Below are 26038 nucleotides of genomic sequence, written 5' to 3' on the forward strand. Positions count from 1 at the left end.
CACCCCGCCATGCTTTCCTCCGAGCACACGGGCCCTGATCAGGGCATCTTCAGGAGGTGGTGTAAATGTCCTGAAAATGTATATACAGGTTTCTGTATAATTTTATATCAGTTTTTAGGCAAGGTCCCAAGCTTTTGCTAGGTTCTCAACGGGTTTCATGACCTGAAAATGTTAAGAATTCTTGCCACAGAAGTTCTCTCCTTTTCTAAGAGATGACTGGACCTTGTTTGAGGTTTAGCTGTAATGAAAGAATAGAGTTTTGGTTCCATTTGGGCTAACTTAAGACATTTATGTGCTAAAACTATGCCAGCCTTAAGTAAGGCCAGTTTCTAGTCCTGTGTAAGTAAGAGTCTTGTGAGGAGCAAACAGAAAGAACATAAGGGTCTTGGAGTAGCTTTAATCTTCTCACTGGGCTGAGACAGTGAGACACAAGTGTGAGAAAAGGGAAGGAAATGAAGTGACAGCTCTGGTCAAATGCTCTTTTAAATACGTCAGAGACTCAGGAAGTGAAGAAAGAATCAACACGGTTTATGCTAATAAAACAGAAGACCCTCCCCCTCCCAGTTGTCAGTTGTGCAGGAGAGAAGGGCTGGATCCATGGTCTCCAGCAATCAAGCAGCAGGCGTGGCAGAGGTGAAGTCCTGGCTCCAGCAGGATGACCTTGGCGAGGTCCTCAATTTCTTTTCGCCTTGGTTGTCTCATCTGGACGGATGAGTGGCTTCAGTTAACTGGTCCCCTAAGATTCTAAAAAAAGGTTTCTTTCAGGCTGAGCTTTCTCAGGTAGAGCCCTGGACACAGTTGTGTCTTTTGTTTGGGACTCCATCTCAAGAAAACAAAATAAAACAAACCCTCCTCTCTCTCTGATTCTCAACCACAATCCGTATTCGGTCTATTTCAGCTATTTCCGGAAGGGGCCCTTCTTTGGCCTGGCCTGCTTCGCCAACATGCCTGTGGAAAGCGAGCTGGAGCGTGGTGCGCGGATGAAGTCCGTGGGCATCCTCTCGCCCTCCTACACCTTGCTTTACCGGTACATGCACTTCCTGGAGAACCAAGTTCGGTACGTGGCGTACATACCTGGGTGGGGAGCCGGGGTCTGCCAGCTGGTGTGGATGTGGTGAGCCCTTGCGGGTAGAGGTTTTGTGCCCAAACCACAGACGCCTCTCCAAGAACATCCAAGGCCATTTTCACACCTCAGGTTGTGGTTTTCATGTCTCAGCCAGCATCCTGCAATAATGATTCTTCATACTGGAGTAGAAGCTGGGGTAGATTTTGCTTTCAGTTTATATTAACATTGTCATCCATTTTGTGTAATTAATTTGTTGCCATGTAGGTGGCCTTTGCTTACTTTAAGCCACAATAATGCCCTCCTTGCCTTCTCAGCTTTTTAAAGCCCAGTCATTTGTTATTTTGGGCAATTTTTATCCTATACTTTAAAAAGTATAGGATTTTTATTATTGGGAAAATAGGAAGGGAATTTTTAACAGAAGCAGCAAAACCATTATTAATTATTTTTTCATCATATGAGTAATCTAACTTTATTTCAGATTTTAAGAGAGAAATCTATCCCTGATCCCTGTAAAATATTAGCACATTTGCCTCTTCTGGTGCTCAGATATGTGTACTTTTTAAAAGTATAGGATATAGAAGGTTCTTGAATCTTTCCTCCTCCCAGGATGCCACTGCTCTGCTGTCTTCTGATACTGCTTATTTCAGAGAAGTCTCTTCTGTTCAGATCCCTATAGATTCTTTATCAGTGATGTTTCTGAACTGTTTTTTTCTGGGATGGTTTGTCCCTTTTGATCTATAGATATGACTTATTTTTAATTTCAGGAACCTTTCTTTCTGCATATTTCCTTCTTCAGGGACACCAGTTATGCATATATTTTCTCTCCACTGCCTTCCATATTTTTCATTTTGATGATTATGTTAATAGCTCTATAATACTAGAGCTGTCGCATAAGATTACTTGATTATTCCCTATGGTTGAGCATAAAGCATCTTTCTGATTTTTTTCAACTGCTTCTCTGCATTTTGGAGCTGTGATATATATATTTTTCTGTATTTGAAATATTTCCTTAGTTTTGTGTCTTAGAAGTAATACTGAGTTTAAAAAAAAAACATTCTTATTGGGATTTGACACTTTGAGAAAATTATTACTCCTTTTGAAAAATTAATTTCCCAAGTAGGCAATACATTCTCATGGTTCAAAAGCCAAAAATTATAAGGAGGTGTTATATTTAGCCAGGTATAGAGTCCTGGCTAAATGTATGATAACAGACACCCCAAATACAACGGCTCAAATAAGACAGAAGATTCTTTTCCATGTAGTGGTCTAGAAGTAGGCAGATGGCCAGAGTGGGTAGCCTGCTGTTCCTACAATCATTCAGGGCCCACGCTTCTCTCTTCGTAATCTACCATATCCTAAGAGAGATATTTGTGTTCTCACCTGTTCAAAGCTGCTGGCTGCTACTGCGTCTGCATTCCAGCCCACAGGGAGGAGGGAAAGACCTGGAAGTTGCCTACATCACATCGCACATTCCATTGTCAAGTTCTCAATAACAAAGACACACCTAACAGCAAAGGACACTGGGAAAGGTAGTCTCTAGTTGGGCCACCTGATGACCAGTTAAAATCTGGGGGCTCTTGTTACAAACAGGAAGAAGAGAAGAATGATTATGGGAAAAAATGAGCAGCCTCTGCTTCCCTTTGCCCCCCTGGTGACTGGGTATCTGAGTGTACCCTTCCCACACACAGAGGACAGTCCTCCCACCCCTAGAGAGACGACAGAGTCTCATCTCATCAGTGCTGCTGGTCTAAAACCCAGGGTTTCTGCGTGATACGAGGCAGTCAGGACATGGTTCTTCTCATCCTGAAAAGCTATGAAAGAACAGTCAAGTCCTCCACTCCCCACCTCCCAAATGCTACATAGAAGGCATAATACAAACGTCTATTTGAAAAAGAAGAATGAGAAACACAAGCAGCCATTAGTCCATAACAGTAGTGAAATTCCGCCGAGCAGGGATGGCAGAGCCCGGCTTGTCGTCACAGGGCAGTGTGCTCTTGGCCACCCCTTGGTTCTGCTCGCTGGAATCCCCTTGTCCGTTTTCCTCCGTGGCTCCTGGCTTTGCCGTCCAGGGGGTTCTTTAACCATTTCCTGCCACAACCACTTGCGAAGTGGGCATTGGAGAAAGATGCCTAGCTTTAGAACGTGTTGTTTCCTGCTGGTGTAGGTTTGGGGGTCTAGTGACTTTAAGGGTCACAGAGAAGTCACAGGCTGTTTTAGGCCAAGCTTATGACAAATACAGAGTCCTCAAAAACTAACTAGGCTTTTCATCTGTTTATTTCCAATCAGTATCAGGTAAGAATATCCACTGCCAAAAATCTCTCCTGGATCTTATTTTTTAAATCAATAGATGGTAGACTAGTTACTGGTCTCTGGTCTCGTTTCTCTCTTTCCCTCATTTTAATGGCAACACCTACCTTAAGGCGGAGCCCTAAGTCCGATCTTTTTAAATGGGCTGACTCCCATGTCTGGCCAAGAATATTTAAATGGAGACTTTCACAAAGGCTTTGAGAGAAATTCTTCTCTCCCGCTCTTTGGGTACAGAGAAACTGGCTTTTCCCATCCTATGGGGTCCAAAATGTTTGGAGATTCAATTTTTATATTGTGGAACTCAGAACACATACTCTTACGCAGTGTTTCCTTCCATTTCTGCTTGCGAACTAGCCAATTCTTTCTTATCTTATAGTAGCTCATTCAAAACATCAAGAAACTGTCGATACTGTTCCTTACTGTTTTACCTGAAGTTACAAGTCCAGGTGACACAGGGCTTTTCTTCCAAGTCATTGAAGATCTATCAGAATTTTGGCTACAGTTATAACAAAGGTTTCCAGCCTGCTTGTCTGCAGCATCTATTTTTCTTACCATCTTCTCTTACCAGTTCCAAGCCAATGGTACAGTGTGGTTTTTGATACATTGGTAACTCATCCCTAGGTATCATTTTCTGCTTTAGTGCGAGTCCAGGCTAAGTTGCTGTAAAACAAAAAAAAAGAGAGAGAGAGAGACCCAAAGTACAGTGACGCAAACGAGATAGAAGTGTAGGTTTTCTAGCATGGCAGTCCCAGAGGGAGAGAAGCCATCCTGTGTGGTAGATGGCTTTGTTCCAGTGGGTCATTCTGGAGCCCAGGTTTTCCAGTTTTGTGTGCTGCCCTCTCTTTAGAGTATTGTACTCACTCATGTGGTAAAGGCTGATTCACCATTACCAGGTCATGTTCTAGCCTGCAGGGAGGGGAAAAACACATAAATCCCAGAAACGGAACACATCGCTTCTGCCCACATTTCATTGGCCAATTCTTAGTTACCAGCCACACCTAGCAGCAAGAAAGTCTGGGAACTGTGGTCTTTTAACTGGGTGGCCATGTGACCAGCTAAAATTTGGAAGGTTCTGTTACTAAGGGAAGAGGGGAGTGGCAGTCTCAACCACTGGCATCAGACGGAAAGTCTTCACCCGGTTCCCACATCCATCCAATAATCCTGGCAATCACTGTAAATTTCCCGTGTACCTTTCCGAAGTTTGTGTATGTGTATATGCGGATACAGGTGTATGTTCTTACTTTCCCCCTTTTCATACAAAAAGTAGCATGTTACATGTGTTGCTTTGCACCTTGCTTTTTTCATTCGACAGTATATCTGCGAGGTCTCATATCAGTACGTGGAGAGCTTCTTCACTGTTTCCTTCCATTGTATTACATGCTCTGTATGAAAGGTGACGGCTTGGTTTATCACACGTCTCCTAGACATTTGGTTGTTTCCGGTCTTGTGCTGTTGCAGTGCTGCGCTGAATAGTATGTGTGAGCGAGCATCACGTCACACGTGAGTAGTATATGTGTGCATTGAATTTCTAGAAATGAAATTGGCGGCTCAAAAAAGAATTGGTGTAACTTTAATAGAGACTGTCAAATTGCTTTACAGACAGGTCTTACCATTTCGTAGGCCCAGCAATAACGAGGAGCGTGCGGTTTCCTCACAGCACTGCCAACGCAAAAATAAAAATGGGATTTTGGGTGTCCTAATGAGGAAAACACAGTGCAGGAGCATCATTTTAATTTGCATTTTCCTTAGGAGTGAGCGTTGAGCTCCTTTGTATATGTTGAGTCATTTATGTTTCCTCTTCTGTAAACTGTTTCTGGCCTTGACTACATTGCTTTTTGATTGTTGGCCTTTTCCTACTGATTTCTAGGAGTTCTTTGTATATTAGGGAGAATGGCTCTTTGTGATAGAAATGGAAGATATTTTTCCACTTTGTCGTTTGTCTTTTAACGTTACTTTTTGTCTGCAGATGTCCTTCTTTGTTGAATTCAGTGATTTTTTATGGCTTCTAGATTTTGAGTCACAGCTCGAAAGGTTTTCCAGCTTGGTGATGAAAGAGAGCTCGGGGTAACGTGAGAGAAGGACTTGCACGAGAGAGCGTGAGGGAGAGGAGGAGGCCAGTGACGTCAGCCCAGGTCGAGGCTGGGTTAATTAATTACTACTTGACTGCAGCAATGACGTTTGTATAAATTAACTAGACTTGATTTTTTGAAAACACTGAATATGTGTTTTCTATTTACCCTCACTTACAATATCCTAAATTTATTTCTTAGTATTTCATCCACAGCTTTTGGCTTCAGTATCTCTCCAGTTAGAGAATCTTTTCTATGACTGTTTCTTATTAATCAGAAGATACTAGAGAACTACTTTATATTTTTAAAAAAATTAATGAGAGACAGGAAGAGGGAATGTTAGAGAACAAAAGGGATTTTACAACACACAGTCACAGTTTTGACCTTGCTTAGAGCATGATGCAAACAACCAAATGTAAAATAACATTTTGGGGAACAGCTGGTATCATCTGAGTGTGGACTGGGTATACATTTGTATTAAGGCATCATTACTAGTTTTGTTAGGTGAGATACTGGTATGTGGTTACGTTATTTTTTAAATAGACTTTATTAGTTAGAAATGCATACTGAAGTACTTACAGGTAAAATGTTATAAGGGATTTGCTTTAAAATATTTCAGGAAAAAGAGTGGAGGGGTATGGGGCAGGGAATAGAGTACAGAGGTAACCACTTTGGTAAAATATTGATCCTTGTTGAAACAAATGATGGATCATGGGGTCTACTGTTCTCTTCTTCCTGCTTTTTGTGTATGTTTGAAATTTTCCATATTGAAAAGTTTAAAAAAACTAAATATAAAATGAACACAAACTTAATGGAAAAAACTGAAAAACAGGCAAAAGCTCAAAGGGAAAAAAAAAAAGAACATGATCCCATGAGCCAGACATATCTGCTGTTAACATTTATATCCTTCTGGTTTTTTCCCCATGTATAAATATGCACATGCACATTTATTTTTAAAAAAAAAAATTTTGAGGTCATTCAGTAGAGCTTTGAATACATCATGCATAATAGTCATCGGCACCATTTTGGTGGTTTCACAGCACTTCAATATATAGATGTGTCTCAGTTTATTTAACTGCTCCACTGTCACGGGGCTTTTAGGTTGCTTCTTTTTTTTTTTAACTTTTTTTTTTATTGAGTTGTGTCAAATTCCAGTGTAGAGCACAATTGTTCAGTTATACATGAACATACATATATTCATTGTCACATTTTTCTTCGCTGTGAGCTACCACAAGATCTTGTATATATTTCCCTGTGCTACACAGTATAATCTTGTTTATCTATTCTGCATATGCCTGTCAGTATCTACAAACTTTGAACTCCCTGTCTATCCCTTCCCACCCACAGCCACCTCCCCCTTGGCAACCACAAGTTTGTGTTCTATGTCTATGAGTCTGTTTCTGTTTTGTATTTATGTGGTTTTTTGTTTGTTTGTTTGTTTTTTAAGATTCCACATATGAGTGATCCCATATGGTATTTTTCTTTCTCTTTCTGGCTTTCTTCACTTAGAATGACATTCTCCAGGGACATCCATGTTGCTGCAGATGGTGTTATGTTGTCATTTTTATGGCTGAATAGTATTCCGTTGTATAAATATACCACATCTTCTTTATCCAGTCATCTGTTGATGGACATTTAGGCTGTTTCCATGTCTTGGCTATTGTAAATAGTGCTGCTATGAACATTTAGGTTGTTTCTTTTCACTGCTGTTAACATGAGTGTCCTTATGGGTGAATGATCATATCCATATACAGATCTGTAGGCCTTGGTCCTAGAAATGGAATCATTGGGTTGGAGGACATACAGTGGACAGTTTGATACAAATTGCAAGTGACTCTTCAGAAAGGTGGTACCATGTTGTACCCGCACCAGCTGTAAACGGAAATACTTGTTTTTCTGTACTTGCACGGCCAGCAGACAGACTGGTTCAGACCAGTAGTGAGTACATGAGGGTCATGAAGTGTAGTTGCCGTGCAGAGGTGTCTCTGATGCTCACACTGGGTGCATCAGTGCCCGGTGTGGCAGGGGAAGGCAGGATTAGGTGTAGTGGGCATCCACATGGTCACATAGCTTATGTTGTATCCGTGAAGGGGCTGTGGGCTTAAGGGGCACCCTGGTGTCTGGTCCTTCAGGGAATCCCTGATCTGGCCCAAAGCCGGCGGCTTCCAATCAGTAGCACATACTGTGCAGGTTACTCTGTTTTCACAGTGGCATATCTCTTGAGCTGTTGCCATAGCCACTGGACCTGCGTTCCTTCATCTGTGCATCCGCGTAGATAAGATCACCAGGAAGGTCCTTCTGCATCGTCTTTGAAGTCCAGCTTATCTTCCAGCACTCTCAGCCCTGTTTCAGTACCTTTTGGTTTATCTTGGTGTTACAGTTTGATCATCAGTCTTGTTTATTGCAAAATCTATAGTGTGTTTAAATTTTGAGGTTTCCATACAATGGTTGTCTAACATTTATCCAGAAACTGCCAGTTTATATTTATCTCTGTGTTCTTGTTCTGTATTCCCTGTTATCGCCTTGTTCTGTTCCATCAGTCACTAGTACCTCGGGCTGGCAGAGGACAGGATCCTGACACTAGCTTTTTGTGTGAGAGACTGTAACTTCATAGTGACCTCTTCTTTAGAATCTTGGCTCAAGTACAGAGTTTAATGTAGTCAAACAGGTAAGATAGTCAATTGAACAGCAAGTCAACAAACAATGAGCCTGGAAAATACAGCCCACTTTAACGCAGAAAATACAGTATTAAAAATATAATAAAATGACTCCCACTGTTCTTTGTAAGGAAATTAGGTCGTCATGAAAACACCTTGGAACTTAATTGTCTTTGTGTTACTTTCTAGTAGTCAGACTTCCATCACCTTAGCACCCAGCCCTGAAGGACAGCTGAAGCCTGCCATCTTCTCAGAGTAATCAAACACGGCTTTGCCCCGTGGACTTTCCATCGCACATGTGACCGTTTGTTAGAGTGAAAGAAATGATTATGAGAGCACACCCCCCGAGTCATTTATTATTGCATCACACGACTGCCTCTTTGGGCAAAGCTTAAAACAGAAGGTATAGGAGCCCCAAATTAGAGAGCTGTGGCTCAGAGAGAAGTTTACTTTAGTAATCATTTTTTGGAGTGTACTTGATATTGTTGTTTTTCCTTTTTAAAGTGTAAATTTGCCCAAAGCTCTCTTCTCCTCCCCTTTGCTCACTGTTTCCGAGCCCCCACTGTACGCCTGGCCAGACTGCACAATACACTAGAAAGGAAGGAACCTCGTGTTTGGAGAGGGTCTGAAATGTGTCACAGAGAGTGAGAGGCCCTTTTTCGGCTTTACTTTCTAAGGATTTCTTTAGGATTCTAAGAAAATTAAAATCATTCCAGGGCCTTTTATTTCTCTCTGTATTAGTTTCCTAGGGCTGCTGTGCCGAAGTACCAAAAACTGGGGGACTGAGAACAACAGAGATGTATTGTCGCACAGTCCTGGAGGCTGGAAGTCTAAAATCAAGGGGTCGGCGTGGTTGGTTTCTTCCGAGGGCTCTTAGATGAGGCTCTCTTCTTGCCTCTCTCCTAGCTCCTGTCCGTCTTTGGGGTTCCTCGGCTTGTAGGTGCAGCACTCTGATTGCTGCCTTCTTCTTCATGTGGTGCTCTCGTGTGTGTGTCTGGGTGTCCAAATTCCCCCTTTTTGTAAGGACCGCAGTCATACTGGACTCCGGCTCACCCTAATGACCTGATTTTAAATTCAATCTGTTACATTCCTATTAAATATTATGTCAAACGGTACCCACAGGCCTCCCGTGCTTGACTTGAAGTCAGGATGCTCCTTTGTCCAAATGGTCCAGGGTCTCAGTATTGCTTTCTTGGTTTGGGAGTCAGTTGACAGGATGACCCACAGCCAAGTCTCTGTCACCCGAGCGAGGTCGGGGTGGGAGAAAAAGACTGAGCTTTTTAATGACTTTATTACTTGATGCAGAAATGATGAGTCCTTAGTGATACCCAGTAACGGTTGTTCTCCATTATTTGAGACATTAAGGGGTATGGTTCTTCTTCCCTGTTTATAACAGCAAAGCAGGAAGGCAGGCACGCTTTCTAAACAAAGAGCAGCATTAAGCAGGGAATGTGTGGCCTTCCAAGTTACCCCGTCTCTCTCACAGCCAACAGCCTTTCTTTGGGAAGCAGCACACAATCGTTGGCACTCTTCGCTCAGAAACAATGGGCATTAGTTATAGTCTGTTAACTCCTCCTGTTTCCCGTGAGAAGGGGAGTGTGTCCATGGCGCCATCGGGGAGTGTCAGACTCCGCGTTTGAGCTTTTCCTAAGGAGCTTGTGTAGCACGGACGGAGGCGTGCTAGGCAACCTGAAAAGGGGTCTTTTAGTTTATCAGGCCTTCGCCCATCCGTGTCACTGCCCTTGGGGCCGGGGGGAGTGGCAGAGCCATCCTCACTGTGCCTGTGTGTCGTGCGTGTTGCGCAGGCACCAGCTGGAGACGCCGGGACATTACTCGCACCTGGCCGCCTTCTACGAGGACAAGAAGGGGGTGCTGCACGCTGGCCCCGGGAGAGGCGGCAGCCTGCCCCCTGTCTGCTGGCTGCCTTCCATCCACCGCTACATGTACCCTGAGATGAAGGTGGGTCAGCCGGACTCGGGTCTGGGACAGTAGTTGTTATTATTTTAACAAATGAGGAAATTATGTCTTGCGCTCATGCCTAGACTCTGCTTTTGAGAGAACAGGATTGTCATGTGAGCACTTGGGCTCTTTTAAAACATAAGGCAAGTTGTCTTGAACAATATGCCTTCTAGAAAGACACTCCTGTAATCATGGTGCACAGCCGTGCTGATAGGCCAGCTGTGGCGGACGCCTAAGGGGGAGCGAGGTGGATTTGGCTCTAGTGATCGCTTCACAAAGTTGGAAGTCAGACATCTGAGCAGTTATGACATTTCTTAGTTATGATATTTTGGTATTGCTACATTGTATATTTCATCTGAAGTACTTTGTATTAGAATATGTTTGTTTACCATTAACAGAACACCTGGCCGAGGGTTAGGTGTCAGGAGGGGACGAAGGTGGCAGTGAGTGTGAAGCTGCTCCTTCCTCCCCTCCTCCTCCCCTCGCCTCCCCCATAGGGGGTCACAAGATACTTCAGTAGAAACCTGGGGCTCCCTGGTAGAGAAATTATGTCATGAGTTTAAGAGAGAACTCTGGGAAGGCATCTTCAAACAGGAGTTGGTCCCCGAAGTATTTGACAAGGGGAGAAGTGAAGGATGCTCACCCTAGACTGAGGGAAGGTGTGCGCGGCAGTCGGGCTGTGAGCTGAGCCTTCCGCCAGCTGTTTATCAACACCTGTTGCAGCTCTCTTTAAAGTAGATTTTTTTTTTAAATTCCTTTTTGACAGATAAACTAGTTGAGGTTTACAAAGGTTCAGTAACTTACTTAAGGCCTTACCGCTAATAGGAGACAGAGCCAGGATGTGAACACAGGCCTGGTGCCAAGGCCAGTGCTCCCTCCTGACCCCACCCATTGCCCTTCTGGGGGTGTGGGTGTGAGAAAGGGAGGTGAGCAGACTAGTTTGACTGGGATTGAACTTGATGTCAGCTGGCCAGAAGAGAAAAGAGTGGAAAAATAGGTTGTAGGAAATCTTAAATACTAGACTGGCATTTGAACCTGAATAAGTCCCAGGTAGGGTCTTGTTAGGAAAACACAAACTAACTCTGAGATCTCAGACTAATTCAATACAGGGAATTGGTAATACAGGAATCAGAAAACTGAGGGCACAGGAAGGTAACAGGATAACCTGAACACTAATAATTACAACAGTGGCTACTACCCTATATTAGTTGCTGATCACATATCGCCCCCAAATTAATGGTTGAAAACAGTACATATTTGTTATCTCAGAGTTCCTGTGACTCAGGGATCCAAGCATGGCTCAGCTGGGTCCTCTGCTTCATGGTCTCTCACAAGACTGCAGTCAAGGTGTCAGCCAGGGTTGAGGTCTTATCTGAAGGTTTGACTGGGGAAGTGTCCACTTCTGAGCTCATGTAGTTGTTGGGAAGGTAGAGTTCCTGGAGGGCTGTTGGACTGAGCACCTTGCTCCTGTCTCTTGCCCTCAGTGGGCCTCTCCAACATGGTGGCTTGCTTCATCAAAGCCAGTAAGTTGAAAAGGCTGTGGGTAAGATGGAAGTCATAATCCTTTGTACCTAACTGGAAGTGGCAGCCGTGCAACGTTGCCACAGTCTGGTGGCTAAAAGCAAGTTACTCAAGAAGAAGAGGGGATTGCAGAAGGCCGTAAATACCAATAGGTGGGGTTCACTGTGGGCTTAGATGCTGCCTGCCATGGGCTCCTGGGGCTGGAGTAACAAAGAGGGAAAAGTGACATAATCAAAACTACAGGAGCTTGGAGGAGGGGCCCTGACCAGCTGGTGCTCAGACCGCTTAGGGAGGGACTATGCACCTGGAGATGCCCGACCTACTGTGGGGGTGGGGCTCAGCCAGAGCCGGGGCTGCCAGGAAAAGCTGGGGGCTGGAATCTGAGGTGTCCTCTGCTGCTGGAGAAATCCCAGCAGGAGCTAGAAACCAAAGCTAGAAGCTTCCTCCTGCCTTCTAATCTCCAGTCATCACCTCCCATTGGAAGAACCTAGCAGGTGGCCCGCTGGCATAGGAGTCTGGGAAATGTAGTCTTAAGATCTCCACTGCATGAGCTGAGAGGCAGTAATTAAGAAACTATCAAAGGGTCCTTAGGACAATTCTGGGCCTGAATGGATCAAAACTTCTTTTCTTTCTCTTCACTCCTCTATTCCCTTTTTTCCTTCTGAGTCAAATTGCTGCTGGTACCTCCAAACCCACAGGAAGGTGACCAGCATTTGACTTGGGTGTCCCTAGATCCCTCTCCCCAAGAGGCCAGGACGGAGGACCAAAGTAGAAAAAGTAAAACTGACTTCTGTTTTTTGCCTTAGGGAGGGCAGCTCATTAACAGACATGTGAAACCCTAGGAGACGCAGGGGAAAGGATACCTTAGTAGATTTACAGATAGAAATATGAATGGTCTTTAAAAAATAAACAATTTGTTAGTGTTTACTAAAATGAAAAAGACATGTACCCTTTGATCCAGCCGTCTCACTCCTTAGGATCTGTCCTGTATCTGTAAACTACCAGAGTGTCATGACGTCTGTATAAGCATGTTTAATTCAACGTTGTTCAGAGTGGTGGAAAATCAGACTGCCCCATATATTATCCAGGGATGATGAATAACAAATTAGAGCATAAGCAGTTGACATGAAAGCTCTACCAGGAAGTATTTTTGTGTGAGAAAAGCAAAGTGCAGAAAACTATGTACGCTGCGATCACACTTCTGTGAAATAATCACTGCCTTGGGTAGAGCTCTACACATGGATGCAGATACATCCGCACATACGCATGAACACGGAAGAACGTGGATGGGGGTGATCGAGGCTATCAGTACATATGTTATCACCTGGGGCTGAGGTAGGTCTGGAGGGACAGTGCTTAGATGTGTAAGAAAGGAAGGGGCTGGGGGAAAATGCAGTGCTGAAAATGCGGTATGTGTGACAGGATCCCACTGGTCATTCGTGGACTATCACGTACATGTAGATACAAAGAAATTTTTATGTAACCTTCCTATTGAGATAAAACATTTGTATCAACCGGTTGAAAAATTATATGTATACTGTTTAATGAATTTTTTACATAGTGAACATGTATAAAGAAATTTTTTTTAAAAGCTTATTAAGTAGAGGTCAGACCTAAGACTATTGCAGAGGGAAAAATAAATAAAACCCAGGCAGTGGGAGGAGGGCAGGAGGCGGCCTCTCTGAGAGGCCCAGCCACGCTGGTAGATGCTCCCCTAGGGAAGAGGGAGAGTGGGAGAGAGACAGAGATGAGGGGCTGAGCCCCAGGAGTGGATGGACTCCCAGGGTGATATGGGTGAAAGGTGAGGGAGGAAGTGAGAACCCCAGGGGCCTGCCAACAGTAGTAGTCAGGGAGTAAGAAGAGGAGAGAGGACCTGACATGAAAGGTCGGAGGGAAAACATAAAGGTAGGAACTGTGCAGGTCAAGAAAAGAAAGTTGTCTGTAAAAGCTGCAGCAGAACAAGGCTGAGAAAAGGGAAATGGATTGAAGTGAAAGCAGGAGAAATGCCATGCACTTGGACAGAGGAAGTTTTTGCCCTCGTGGGGCTGCTCTCTATGCAGCCCAGGCCCCTGTCTAGCTCCCTGGCCACTGGCAGTTCCCAAGAAGCGACTTATGTTCTCCTGTCTCCGGGCCTTTGCACATGATCCTGCACCCCCTGCCCTCCTCCCATCACGGCTCTCACCAGGCTGGGGCTTGAGTGCCTGTGTCCCTGCATCTCCCACTGGCCTCTCCCACTGGCCTGTAAACTCTACGAGGGCAGCGCCTGGCCTTTGGTTCACTGTTGGAACAAGACTGCTTAGCACAGGGCTTGGCGCAGAGTGAGCTCGTGAGGAATAGTTCTTGCAAGGATGCACACCTACTTCCATGAACAAAGGACTAAGTAAGTAAGATCAGAAGAAGGATTGGTGATTTATTCTAGGATGCTAGGGCCCAGGATGCATTTGGACAAAACCCTGAAAGGCCTTCATGCAGTAGAAGCACACGTTTCAGGCGCGAGGAGAAGCAGAGGGTGTGCTGAGAGGAAGAAGCTTTGGCTCCATTCTGTCTGGTTGGCGGGTAGAAGCCAGAGGCTGAGGTGGAACAGGCAGAAGAAGGGAGGGAACCAGGGGAGGCGAGGATTTCGGGAGAGGTGTGATTGGAGTCAGTGACCAGATGGCTCGCTGCCTCTCCTCCTGGAGACGTGGGACATGGTGGCAGAGGAAGTAGGCAGAGGGCAGACAGGGCTTTCTACTAGGGCAGCCCTCCTGCAGGCCTGGGGCGAAGGGATGGTGCTGGTGCCCGGGAAGGGAAGCCCCCCCAGGGGCCCAGAGGGCATGGGTGGCGGGTACCCTGGAGCGCTGCAAGGTGTCACGCCCAGCAGGCGGCCTTGGTGCTCTCTCCTGCATCTGGGAGGGTGAAGAGCCCTAGGACTTCTGACGCCTGATCATGGAGGTCACCTTCCCCAGCGCTCACCAAGCGCCTGGCTTGAAGCCTTGCGTCCTGTCAGCGACAGTCATGGCCGCTGCACGTGGGCTCTTCCCACGTGCTACGTGCTCCATACGATTTTCACAAATGGTCCTTCCAGCCATCTGAGGGATGTGGGGGTCTCCCCATTTTACAGATAAGGAAAGTGAACCAGAAACTCTGGTTGACTTTCCCCAGGCCTCCCTGTTAGTGACTGGCAGAGCGGGGCTGGCTCTGGCCCTCCCTGGCTCCGAGCTGTGCTCTAACCCCCAGGATCCACCTTGGCTCCGGGCTCCGGGGAGGCGGCCCCCAGGGGTTGGGGGCGCCTCGCGTCCCGCCCTAAGAGGAGGTGCGGGTGGAGTTCAGTGCAGTTGTGCCAGTGGCCTGGGGGTCTTCCTGCCTGTGTGACCTGTGCAGACAGGAGTGGGGTCCCAGGACTTCTGGGATCTCACCTGGGACTGTTGGCTCACCCTTTCTTCCTTCCGGTGATCAGTCATGTTTGGAGCGGGACTTCTCACTGGGGTGCCCGTCACCTGAGAGATCTTCACAGGTTACGTCCAGCTCTGCTGCCTCTGCACCCCTTCCCCAGGGAAGGTAGTTCATTATCCCTACACTCAAATGTCAGAGTATCGGGGGAGCTGTTGAACCATAGCATTCTAGTTCAACATAAGACTTTCTAAGTGAAAAATACCATTTTATGTAGAAGTAACCGTCCCTTATTGTATCTATCTGGTTATATATCTTAGGGGTTTTTTTTTTGGGGGGGGTTAGCACATACCTGTACTGAATATTTTTTGCAATATTTCTAATAAGCTCTTCCTCCCTCCCTGCCCCCCACCCCCTTTTCGTTTTCTCAGATCACACACCCAGCTGGCTGCATGTCTCAGTTTATTAAGTTCTTTGGAGAGCAGATCCTCATCCTTTGGAAATTTGCCTTACTTCGAAAGCGCATTTTGATATTTTCTCCCCCTCCTGTGGGCGTCGTATGCTATAGAGGTAACTAGAAGCCAAAGTCAGGGGCTCTTCCCAGGTTCTCTGCAACAGAAACTGCCCGAGTCTTTGCATGGTTGACGGAGGTCAGAAGAGATTGAGCCGTTTGGGGTCTGGGGGGTGAGGGGAGCGGAAGTGCACAGGTTTTAAGCCCAGGAGTGACATGGTTGGATTTGTATTTTTAAATGTGGACTCTGGTAATACATAAGATGTATTGGGTGACGAATCAGTAGTCTGGTGAGAGATAAGGGTCTGGATTAAGGTAGAGAAGATGGATTCAAGTGATATTTGAGAGTGAAACCTGACAAACTTTGGTGTCTGATTGGGTTGTAAGGTTCGGATGTGTGCGAGGTAACGGAGAAAGAGTCTAAGATGACATGACAAGGATGGTGGGGCCACCAGGTGGGGCACTGCGGAGGAGCAGGTGGCAGGGGGGTTATGACACTTAACTTTTGACATGACAGGTGTGTGCTGCTGTAAGGCCTTCTCGAGAGGGACACTAGGCACTGGTGTAGTTGGGTCAGGACCTTGGGGGACAAGCCAGGCCGGAGATACAGAGCTGAGGGTGGCACAGAAACCGCGCGGCTAGCCGTGGGGTGGGTGGCATCACCTGGGGAGAGTGAGTGGGGAGGGACGTGCCAGCGTTGAAGATGCAGGCCCAGGAGGTGAACCGATAAAGGAGGAGGGCAGAGGAGGCTGAGGGACACGGTCAGAAGATGCAAGGGTGGCAGGCAGTAAGGTCACAGGTAGCTAAATCCTAAGCAAGACCTCGTGGGACGAAGGCTAAAACGTGTCCCCGTTGGATATGACCTTGGTGGCGTGGCCTTGAGGAGATCCGGTTTCTGCTGCGGGGCCTGAAAGGCTTGCTCCTCCACCCCCGCTCTCCTCAGGGTGCCAGCTCAGCACGAAGCCCCGCCCCCAGCAGTATCGGCGGAGGCCGAGCGCCCAGGGACGTGGCCAGCAGGCTCGGGGGAGGCGGCTGCAGGGGCCCAGGCCCCCCTCACCTCCCCTGTGCCCGCAGTGTACTGCTGCTGCTGCCTGGCCAACGTCTCTCTGCCCGGTATCGGGGGCACCGTTCCCGAGTCCAAGCCTTTCTTCTACGTGAACGTGGCCGACATCGAGAGCCTGGAGGTAGAGCTGTCCTATGTGGCCTGTGAGTACGGGGCCCTCCCCATCCTGCGCGCGCATGTCTGCCCCGAGCGCCTGCCAGGGCCAGCTCTGCCGGGGGCCCCCCTCCCCGGACCCCCGGTCCCCGGGTTCCCCGGCCGGGTCGGGGTGGTTCCCCCCGGGGCCGCCCTCCGCGGTCCCGCCTCCTGATCCCCAGGGCCCGCAGGCACCACGGAGAAGATCTTCGAGGAGAAGCGGGAGCTGTACGACGTCTACGTGGACAACCAGAACGTGCGGACGCACCACGACCACCTGCAGCCGCTGCTGAAGATCAACAGCGCGGACAGGGAGAAGTTCCGGCGGCTCAACGAGCAGAGGTAGAGCCCCGGGGCCTGGGCGGCGCGCCCCGAGCGCGGGGGGGGGAGGGGGGGACAGGGTACCTCTCAAGCCCGCCCTCCACCCCTTCCCTGTCGGAGCATTTCTGCCCGTCTGCTGGCAGCTGGAGGGGCGAAGCGCAGCGGGGCTCCCAGCGCACACTGCCCTGACGGGAGGGCAGCCGGCTGCATGGGGCGACCTCTTTCTGGCAGCCTCTCGAATCTGTGAAGCCCGAGGAAGCATGTTGGTATCAGCAGTAACATCAGTGGCATCATCACTTCATCCCGATATTATGGACAATTAGGAAAGGTGGTCACCTGCCTGGGATCACACAGGGGTGGAATCCGCCCCTGACTCCAAGCCTGGCTTCTTCCTCTCTGGCCCCTTCTATCCCTGCCTCTGGACAGGGCAGGGAGCAGAGGGTGGGGGTTGGGGGGTGTAGCTTTGGGTCAGCCTCCTTCTGGGGAGGTGGTGGCCCGTGCAGCTGCCTGGCCGGTGACCTAGCCTCTGGCTGGGGTCACTGTAGCCCCATCAGACTCTGACGGTGACCTCCTCCCCACAGGCAGATGCTGCTGTATTCCCAGGAAGTAGAAGGAGATTATAACCCTTGTGAAGAGGACCTCTTTGTGCTGTAAGTCATCCCGGCGGCGGTCGTGGGCCTCCCTGAGGACCCCTTCGCATCCCAGGCCTGGATCCCTCCCCTGTTCCCGGCTGCAGTCCAAGGATGTCCTTTATTGCTGCCAAGGGCCCTTAGAGCTGGGCTCCACACACAGCCCACCTGAGCCCTGAAATATCATTAGGGGGGACCCAGGAGAGTTAAACATCAGGGGAGGATAATTAAGAGAAAATGGGAGTCCTGACATTTGTCTTCCTTTGGACATTTCCAGCCACATGACCACCGCCCAGGAGCTCTGTCTGTCGCTGGGGATTCAGGGACTCCTCACCCATTGCTTCCTTTGAATAGTGCGGTTCCTTGTGCTGAGTATGGCGGGCTCATCAGAAAATTTAACTCTTGAATCTAATAAAACTCCTCTCCCCCCAAAATGTGGGTGGTCGGGGCAGGAGCCATGGTCTTAATACCCTCCAACACTGATTCCATTCATAAGCCGCTGTGTGAAATAGTGCTCAGTGATGAGAACAGAACTGTAATTGGACTAGAAGCACTCCTCCCCGCTGTCTGTCTGGCCTGCCTACCCCATGTGCTAGGGTGGGGGCAGGGAAATAGCGCTTGTAGTTAGCACTGTTTCTCGCTTTGAGATTGAAAACTTAATGTGGACAGTTCCACAAAGAGACAGGACTTTGATTCTAAAAGAGTGTACTTTGTTACACATTCATGCTGTTTAGATGTAAAAATGTCTGGGAACCGAGCACAGAGCCAGCAGTCTGATCGAGCTTTGACACATTGCATTGCGCCTGCTACTCCTGAGCGCTCAGAGCGGCCTGGGGCCCTGGGGCCCTGGACCCTGTGCTCTGTGCAACACAGCTGAAAAGTCTAGGCAGTTAATGCCTCTTCTGAACACGGTTCATACATTCCTACAGTACTGTGGGTCACTGACGTTCAAAGCATGTTCTGTGCATAACTCAAAACAAAAAAAGCAATCAAAGAAACGCAGATACCCACGGATAACGGTGAGCTGTGGCACTAGGGGTACCTCCAGCCTGACTCGCCCTTCTTTACTCCCCGCTCAGGCGTGGCTGGCTTCAGCCCACCCCCTGCTTGCCCTAGCTCTGTGAGCTCCAGCTCTTCTGTGTGGAAGGCTCAGGGGCTGGAGAGCCATTTCAGAGCCTGCCTCTGGCTCTGATTGCCCGTCCAGGGCTTCGAAGGTGGATTTCAGCTTCTCACATTAGATCTTGACCTCTGAACTGCATGGTCAGTTTTTTTGGTTTTGTTTTTTTTATTCTTTCTCTTCCCTTTCTGATGGAGCAGAAAGAGAGGAACACAATATGTGGGCCCTCTCCCTAAAGCTGTGCTTAAACCCCTGGTAACCTCCCTCTTACGAGGAAAGTATGTTTTTGGCAGTCAGGCCATCCCTTACTCGGAGATTTTGTTAATCACACCATGGCTAATGCCAGTTCTTTGCTGACCTCAGTAGCACTTTAATAACTCCTTAACTTCCTGTTTTCTTCTTCTAAAAGATGTGTCAGACTTTGGAAACCATTTAAAGGCATATCAAACAAAAGAGTGTAGTTTGGGTCCCCACATGCGGGTTACTGGGTGAGCTTTTTTGTCTCTTCTGCTCTCCCTTCCCCATGTCTTGTCTTGCAAATGCAGGTTTTTCCTCGAGCAGAACAACCGGATATTTCAGACTCTGTTGGAGGTGTCCGCCAGTCAAGACAAAACGCTGACAGCCGAGCACGCCCGGGGCATGGGTCTGGACCCTCAGGGAGATCGGAGCTTTCTTATGGACCTGCTGGAGGCATACGGCATTGATGTCATGTTGGTCATTGACAACCCTTGCTGCCCGTAGGAGGCGTGAGCCGGACTGTGAGCCACTGTCACTTGGGAAGTGTACCCAGGCTCCCGATGGCCTGATTTTTTTTATTAAGTTGACACAAAGGAATATTGTTTATACTTCCAACAAATGTCATCTTTGCATCTCCTCTCTTCCCTTCCTCCCTAGAGGTAAGATGAGCGCGCCTTGGCTTTGTGTCCTGCTTTGGCAGGTCGTTGGGAGCTGCCACTTTCAGAGCTGCCGCCTGGTTTGATCTTAGGCATTCTCAAGGTAGATTCTCTCATCTTTTTGTTGAGTGACTTGAGGAGACGTGGCAAAGGCCGAGTGTCACCAGGAGCGGGCTGAGCTCTGGAAACAGCTAGGAGGGACTGTTCAGAAAGTCTCTGTGGTCTTTGTCCCTGGATGAATTCGAGAATGAGACAACTGTCTGTCCAGCGTGGCCTTGGATGTCAGTCTGCCCGAAGCAGCAGCTACACCAGATGGCCTTTGAAGGTTTTTATCAGTGCTGGGAGTCTAGTCTTGGTATTGAATCCCTTTTCCTGTTTCTTAGGGTAAATCTCTGTTTTCTCTGTTCACGTGAGTAGATTTCAAAGTGGGACAAAGGATGTTTCTGACATCAAGTATGAGCTTCTCTCAGGACAGATGACAGGGAGAGAGGTTGCTTCAGTCAGCTGAAAACTAAAATTGTAAAATGCAGCCTTGAAACCTTTCTCAGAGTAAGTTCATGGTGGCCATTCATGTACTAGTCCTCTTTCTCTGATTCCCCTCCTCTCGGGATGGGCTGGCAGGGTCCTGTGGGGCACTGTCAGCCAGACTGTGTACAATTTTGAGCCCTCACAGACACACTTGTCTTTAGCAGAGATGACATTCCTTGAGCTCAGTAATTGGGACCAGAGACGTAACAGGTTTGTTAGAGAGCAAATGTGACAGTGCCTTCAGCCAGGAAAGTGGCCAGGAACCCCGAGTGTGGGTGATGGGTTTACCTGCTTTCCTCTGGAATGTTCTGACCTGGGACAGCTCCTGTCAGCCCCTGCCTATTCTCTTTGGGGCGTTCAGTGGATGCCAGCTTAGGGGAGGCAGTGACGGTTTGTTAGCCAGAGAAGCTGCCTCCTCTGAGCAAGAGTTTAGTTTTTTGGACCAGTTTAGGATTTTTGACTTGGGATACCGGGCTGTTGGTGACAAATAATTTCTTCCCCTCCACCCTTCCTGCCTGGCTCTGTTATTGGAATAGCCATCAGTGGATTTGTGTCTGGGACCAAGTTCCAGCCAAGCTGATGTACACAGCAGAGAGAAATAACCCTCAAATGGATGCATCATAATTCTTATCTCAAAAACAGCTTTATAGGGCTTATTGCTTGATTCCAAAATATTTTCACTGCAGCTCCTTAATAGGAAGTTCAAGACTAGAGAAATTCACATGTGGAAATGCAAACAGACATTGATTAATCAAGGTAGCATCTTTTATGTAAATATATAAATAAGTTTGGGCACTGAAATGTAAACTGTACAGTACATTTTTCTCCTCTGTGGGTTTAGCCATCATTTCAGTAATATATATGTTTACAAAAGAAAAAAAAAGTCTATGTTTAGAAGCTGAAGCTTCACTGCCTTTTTCCTCGAAGAGCGGCCGTCTCCTCTTGCCCCTGGAAAAGGAGCGTCCTTTCTAACTTGGGTCAAGTAAAGGTTACTTTTAGTGGTACCCAAAGGTTCAAGGTTTTCTAAGGGGGGTGTGTCAGGAGCCAGGAGCAGGGGTGGGGGTGAGAGGAGAGGTCAGATTCTCTTGGAGGACACAGGCAGACACATTCTGTGGAGTTGGGGAATTTGTTGGCGGAATACTCTTTTAAGCACTTCTGCTCCAGGGGCGTTCTGCACGCAAACATGTCTGTTCTATGGTGCTGTAGCTCCAAGCTCAGAAGTGCTGGTGCAAAGGTAATGGGATGAAAATGAGGTTCCTGTATTTCCCTTTGGATGGTGGACCCGGGGTTCTGGGCTCCTTTCAACTCCACGATGTTCTAGGCAGCCGTCCGTCTGGTGTCTCCGTGCATCTCCCCCAGCCCTGCGATGCTCGTGCAGAGGGCTGGGGTGGGGTGCCCCTGAGAGGGCTTGCCCCTGGGGCAGTGCCATGTCTGAGGTCATACGCAGCCTGAGCTCAGCTGGCCCGAGATCAGAACTCCCCCCCTCACTCCCAGGAGTGCTTTAAGAGGACCTTGCCAGCTTCCTCATGGGGCCAGCAGGCTGGTGCCGCGCTGCCTCTGCCTGGCTGATTGACATGCCCGTAGTTACCTGCATCCCTGTCACCCCCCGAGGGGTTCTTGCCTGGGATGGAGCTCGGGGCCTCTTACTTCCGAGATCACCTTCTGAAGGCTCCCACCCTGCTGCGTTCTCCCTCATCTCTTGGGTAAGCAGCACAGCCCAGCATCACTCACTGCCAGGTCTCTGAAAGGGCAATTCGTTAGTGACGTGCCAGGCAGGAGTCCCTGCACGTTGACAGCAGAAGCTTGAAGCCACAGAGGCTTGATTTTCTGTCACTGTTGAGATATTTTCTGAGAAACCATCTGCTTTTGTGTGGGAGACGGTGGTGAACGGCCTTCCCTGTTCTCTGTAGGGGCAGGGACTACCACCATTGGCCTTCTGGAGCAGGGTTGGGGACCTCAGGTGTGGTGCATTGACTGAGGGTGGTCTTCTGCCCCTCTCGACTCTTAGACCTCCACCCTCCCCTGCCCCAGCTGGCTTCTGGGACCTTGAAGCCTGATCTAACACCATGCCGTGAGCCACGTACTAACCTGGACACATTGCTGACCTGAGACACGGGGGCTGCTGGCTCAACCTTGAATCAAGTTAGAAGAAATTCCAGGTGGCAAGAGTCCTTGTGGGGCCTCGAATCCAGGCTTGGGGTTTACTGATGTCTGGTAAAATGGGTTTCTCAAGTTTGCAGTCTTGGCCGATGGTGATATTCAGCCTTGAGGGCAAGGTCTAGTTGGCCTCTGGATTAAGATGCTTCAGGAGTCAGAAATAGTAGGACTTATCTTTTACCAGACCAAGAAGTATGGGCCAATTAGTTGTTTAGAGTTAGCTTTGGCTTTTGTTAAGCATGAAGCACTCAGGCTGGTGTAGATCCTTTCCGACGTCACTGTCCCACCTGGGGCCCTGTGCTTGCTGTGAATGAGGCCAGTGCCTCCCAGATCCGTCGTCCATTATGGCATCTCTTCTAACATTTGGCTGGGGAAGGGAAGCTGAATTCATTGACAGACTGCTAGAAATAGTTTAGCATAGGGATCTGCATCTATAACTGACCTTGCTTTTGTCCCTGGTGAAAATCAAGATGGGAAATGCAGGTGCAGCACAGGGTGCAGAGTAGCTCTAAGTACCACATGTGAGTATTCTTCTGTGTGGTATTTTAGCTAGAAGGTAAAGCGACATGAAATTATAGGTGAATCCCTGTTTTTGATTCTGGTGCTTATGAGGATGGACTTGCTATTTGTCTTAATACACTGGAAGCCCTTCAAACACAATAAAAAGATGAGATTATTCAACTTTAAACTGAGGCCTTTAGGGAACCTTTTGTGAAGGGCAGTGATGGATTAACCTTTTAATGGTAATACAGCCACCCTCCAGGAGGAGGCAGGGACCTCAGGGACTGGGTTTCTTTTTTCCTTTCTTTTTTTAAATGAAACTGCAGAGGCCAGGGAACGGATTGAGGTGCTTTCTCCAGTCCCAACAGATCGCACTTGCAGAGGTAAAGGAGGGGGAGGGCACTGCTGAAGACAATTAGACAATGTTCAGCTGGATAGTGAACTTGCCTTCGTGTGATGACAGTTCTTTAACAGGCAAGAAAGTTAATACAGGGACCAAGGTGTCCCGCACAGGCTTTCATCTCCCTGTTAGGGTCCTCGCTGCGGGGCTCAGAATCTGAGAAGGCTGGTCCTCGGGTCTTTCCCTGCTGTTATACTTGGGCCCTGCGGTGAGGATCCTGCAGACCCGGGGGGCGGTTTTACCCCAGCAGCCAGTCCGTCCCCTCTCATTTCAGGAAAACCCTTTTCTGATTCAGGTAGGGGAAGAGAAGGAGTTAAGAGCTCCTTTTACTCCCAGGTCACGGATTTGTAATATTCCATTTGTATTACTAATATACCTCTGTTCCCAGGAGCTACTGGAGGGCTGAGTGTTGTGGGAAAAGGCTAACTGTGAATTAAGTCAATGTTTTTCTTATAAGAAATGGAAGTTTTATTTTTATATCGATATTACTATATGATGAATTGAGTATGCAGATGTTGAAATGGAAGGAGATTTCAAAACTATCATCCTAGAATAAATGGGAAGTATTGTAATTTGGAAGCAACCGAGACCTCATGAAAGTTTTATGATTTAAATGTTTTGAAGAGTTGAATAAGGACTGTCCTGTGAAATCAAACAGCACTCCTTAGGGGACAAAACGGACAGTCCCAGGGAGGATGACACACAGCCGGTCACCGAGCTTAGGGAAGACTCTCATACAAAAGGAGGCAAATGTGACCGTGTTGATCATTAGGCCTCTTCACTGGAGTGGGGGGAGGTCAGAGGTAGCTTTGTAACTTGCACTTTAACTCACTCTGGAGCTAGAATACAGGGGCAGCTGGATGAAACTGCACATTCAGAAAGGAACTAAGAATTTTCTAGGGCTGTGCAGAGAAATGGCGATGGAGAGGTAAGGCCCTGCTTTCATCTCTTGAGCGTTTCTTCTAGAAGCTCGGCTCAGTATGGGCTTTTAGAGAGAATGGCATGTAAATTCAGAAAGTGTATTTTATTACCTAGGAGGAGAGGTATGAGTGACCTCTGTTTGCTGTAGAATGCCTGTTGAGTCTACTGGTCCACTGACTTTGCTTTCTGAGGACAGCTTGGGGGTGCGGAGGTGGGGTGTGGTGCTCTGAACCAGCCAGAGATGCCCCACAAAGTGAAAAATCCCCACACAGTCCACTGAATTAGCTGGTTATTAACATACATCGTTGACATGGGAGTGAAAACTCCTTCCTTTGGCCAAACCAAGCAAAACTAAAAGTCTAAAAAAATCCTGGCGGCGGCTTGAGGAAACGAGTCTCGGTGTAGCTGGAAGTCCAGGGAGGGAAGGAGAGAGCCCTGTGCTTTGAGCAGCCTGGGCAGGAGGGTGGGGCGCAGAGCAGAGGGGCACAAAACTAACCTCCTTTATTTCCCCCGAGCCTGTTGGTCTGAGAAATAAACCTTGGGTGAAAAAGCAATCGTAAGCCTTGGAAACAGTTTTGCTCTGTCTTCCAGCTAGGATCAGCATAGAGCCTCCCTGTCGCCTTCAATGTCAAACCCCTATTTTGATTGATGCCCCAGTGTTCAGAGTTACAGCAATAAGAGAAACGGAATCTGTTTTTGGTTTAAGTCTTTACCTCATAGTATGAAGTTAGGAAGGCAGGTGATAAATTTCACCCTAAATATACAGCAGCTCCATATGTTTTTTTCTCTCTTCAATGCCGATCACTTAAAGGCCTGAAGAAAGCTGGGGGTTCATCCTGGAGAGTAAATGTGTCTTGACCTGACCTTGTTCTGTGGTACAAACAGCGTCTGTGTATATCATATCTGTATATATCTGAACCAAGTTGTCTGCAGAGAGGCTGATATAACTATATTTACAGAAAACAGTTTTTACAATTAAAATTCACATTTTAAAATGAACACGTGTGCTCCCGTCCTTCACCTTGTCCAAGAAATGTGGTCTGTGGTAGGAAGGAGCGACAGCCCAGGGCAGGGCGGAACCCACAGCCCTGAACGCCTACGTCACTCACAGTGACGATGGAGGACGCCGCAGAGCCGGGGCCTGCGCTCCTGGTGGCCCTGTTTATCCAGCCCTTCCTCCAGGTAATGGAAACCCAGGCTGGGCATAACCCTGCCATCCAGGAAAGCCAGGACCGTTAGCCCTCATTCACATCAGACAACTTCTGGAGGAGGAACCCCCCCCAGAGACCAAAGCCTTTTAGTTTCACATCCTCCTATTGAAGTTTGCATTATCTACTGAGACACACTCAGGTTTTATTTTGAACCTTCTGGGGAGTTACTTAAAGGCAGCATAGAGTCAATCCCTAACATTGTTAGCTCTGTTCCAAGCCAGGTTCCTACCTTCAAAGTTACGTGTCACGTATTACCTACCTCCTAGGACTGAGAACAGAGCTGCACGTGTAAAGCACCGCACACAGTAATAACCGTGCGTACGGATCGGTGTGGGGTTAAGCAAAAGGCTTTCAACGAAACTGAATTTAATGTAAAACATCTGCTCTGTTTTTGATAGAGATGCTCTGGGGTTTTAAGCAGAATTAGTCTGATTAAAGATTTGTACTAAACAGCAGTGGGGGACTCACTCTACATTCCAGGTCTGGCCGACGAGGGTCTCACAGCTGCGTTAAACATCCTTTACGTGGACTTACATGGAGGACAATGGAAAGAACAAGGTGACAGATGGTAAGGCAACCGTGTTGTCAGGAAATAGTCTGAATCAAAAAAACAATTTGAACTTGGACATATTTATATTTAAAAATGAATAGAAATATTAATCTGAATTCAATACCCTTCCCCAATCGTATGTGCCATCATTTCTAT

General features: G+C 47.6%; 1 protein-coding gene across 1 annotated transcript in view; it reads left to right on the forward strand.

Annotated features, from left to right (window-relative positions):
• DENND11 (DENN domain containing 11) overlaps positions 1–22582 on the forward strand; it is a 36204-nt gene extending 13622 nt beyond the window's left edge. The window contains exons 3-9 of the mRNA XM_031454531.2: positions 899–1057; positions 9905–10058; positions 15380–15518; positions 16534–16665; positions 16846–16996; positions 17557–17625; positions 19267–22582. Coding sequence (XP_031310391.2) covers positions 899–1057; positions 9905–10058; positions 15380–15518; positions 16534–16665; positions 16846–16996; positions 17557–17625; positions 19267–19462 — 1000 coding nt within the window. The 3' untranslated portion in view covers positions 19463–22582. The remainder of the gene's footprint in view (positions 1–898; positions 1058–9904; positions 10059–15379; positions 15519–16533; positions 16666–16845; positions 16997–17556; positions 17626–19266) is intronic.
• Positions 22583–26038: the final 3456 nt, after the last annotated feature.

The sequence above is a fragment of the Camelus dromedarius genome, chromosome 7 (genome assembly GCF_036321535.1).
Source record: "Camelus dromedarius isolate mCamDro1 chromosome 7, mCamDro1.pat, whole genome shotgun sequence".
NCBI lineage: Eukaryota > Metazoa > Chordata > Mammalia > Artiodactyla > Camelidae > Camelus > Camelus dromedarius.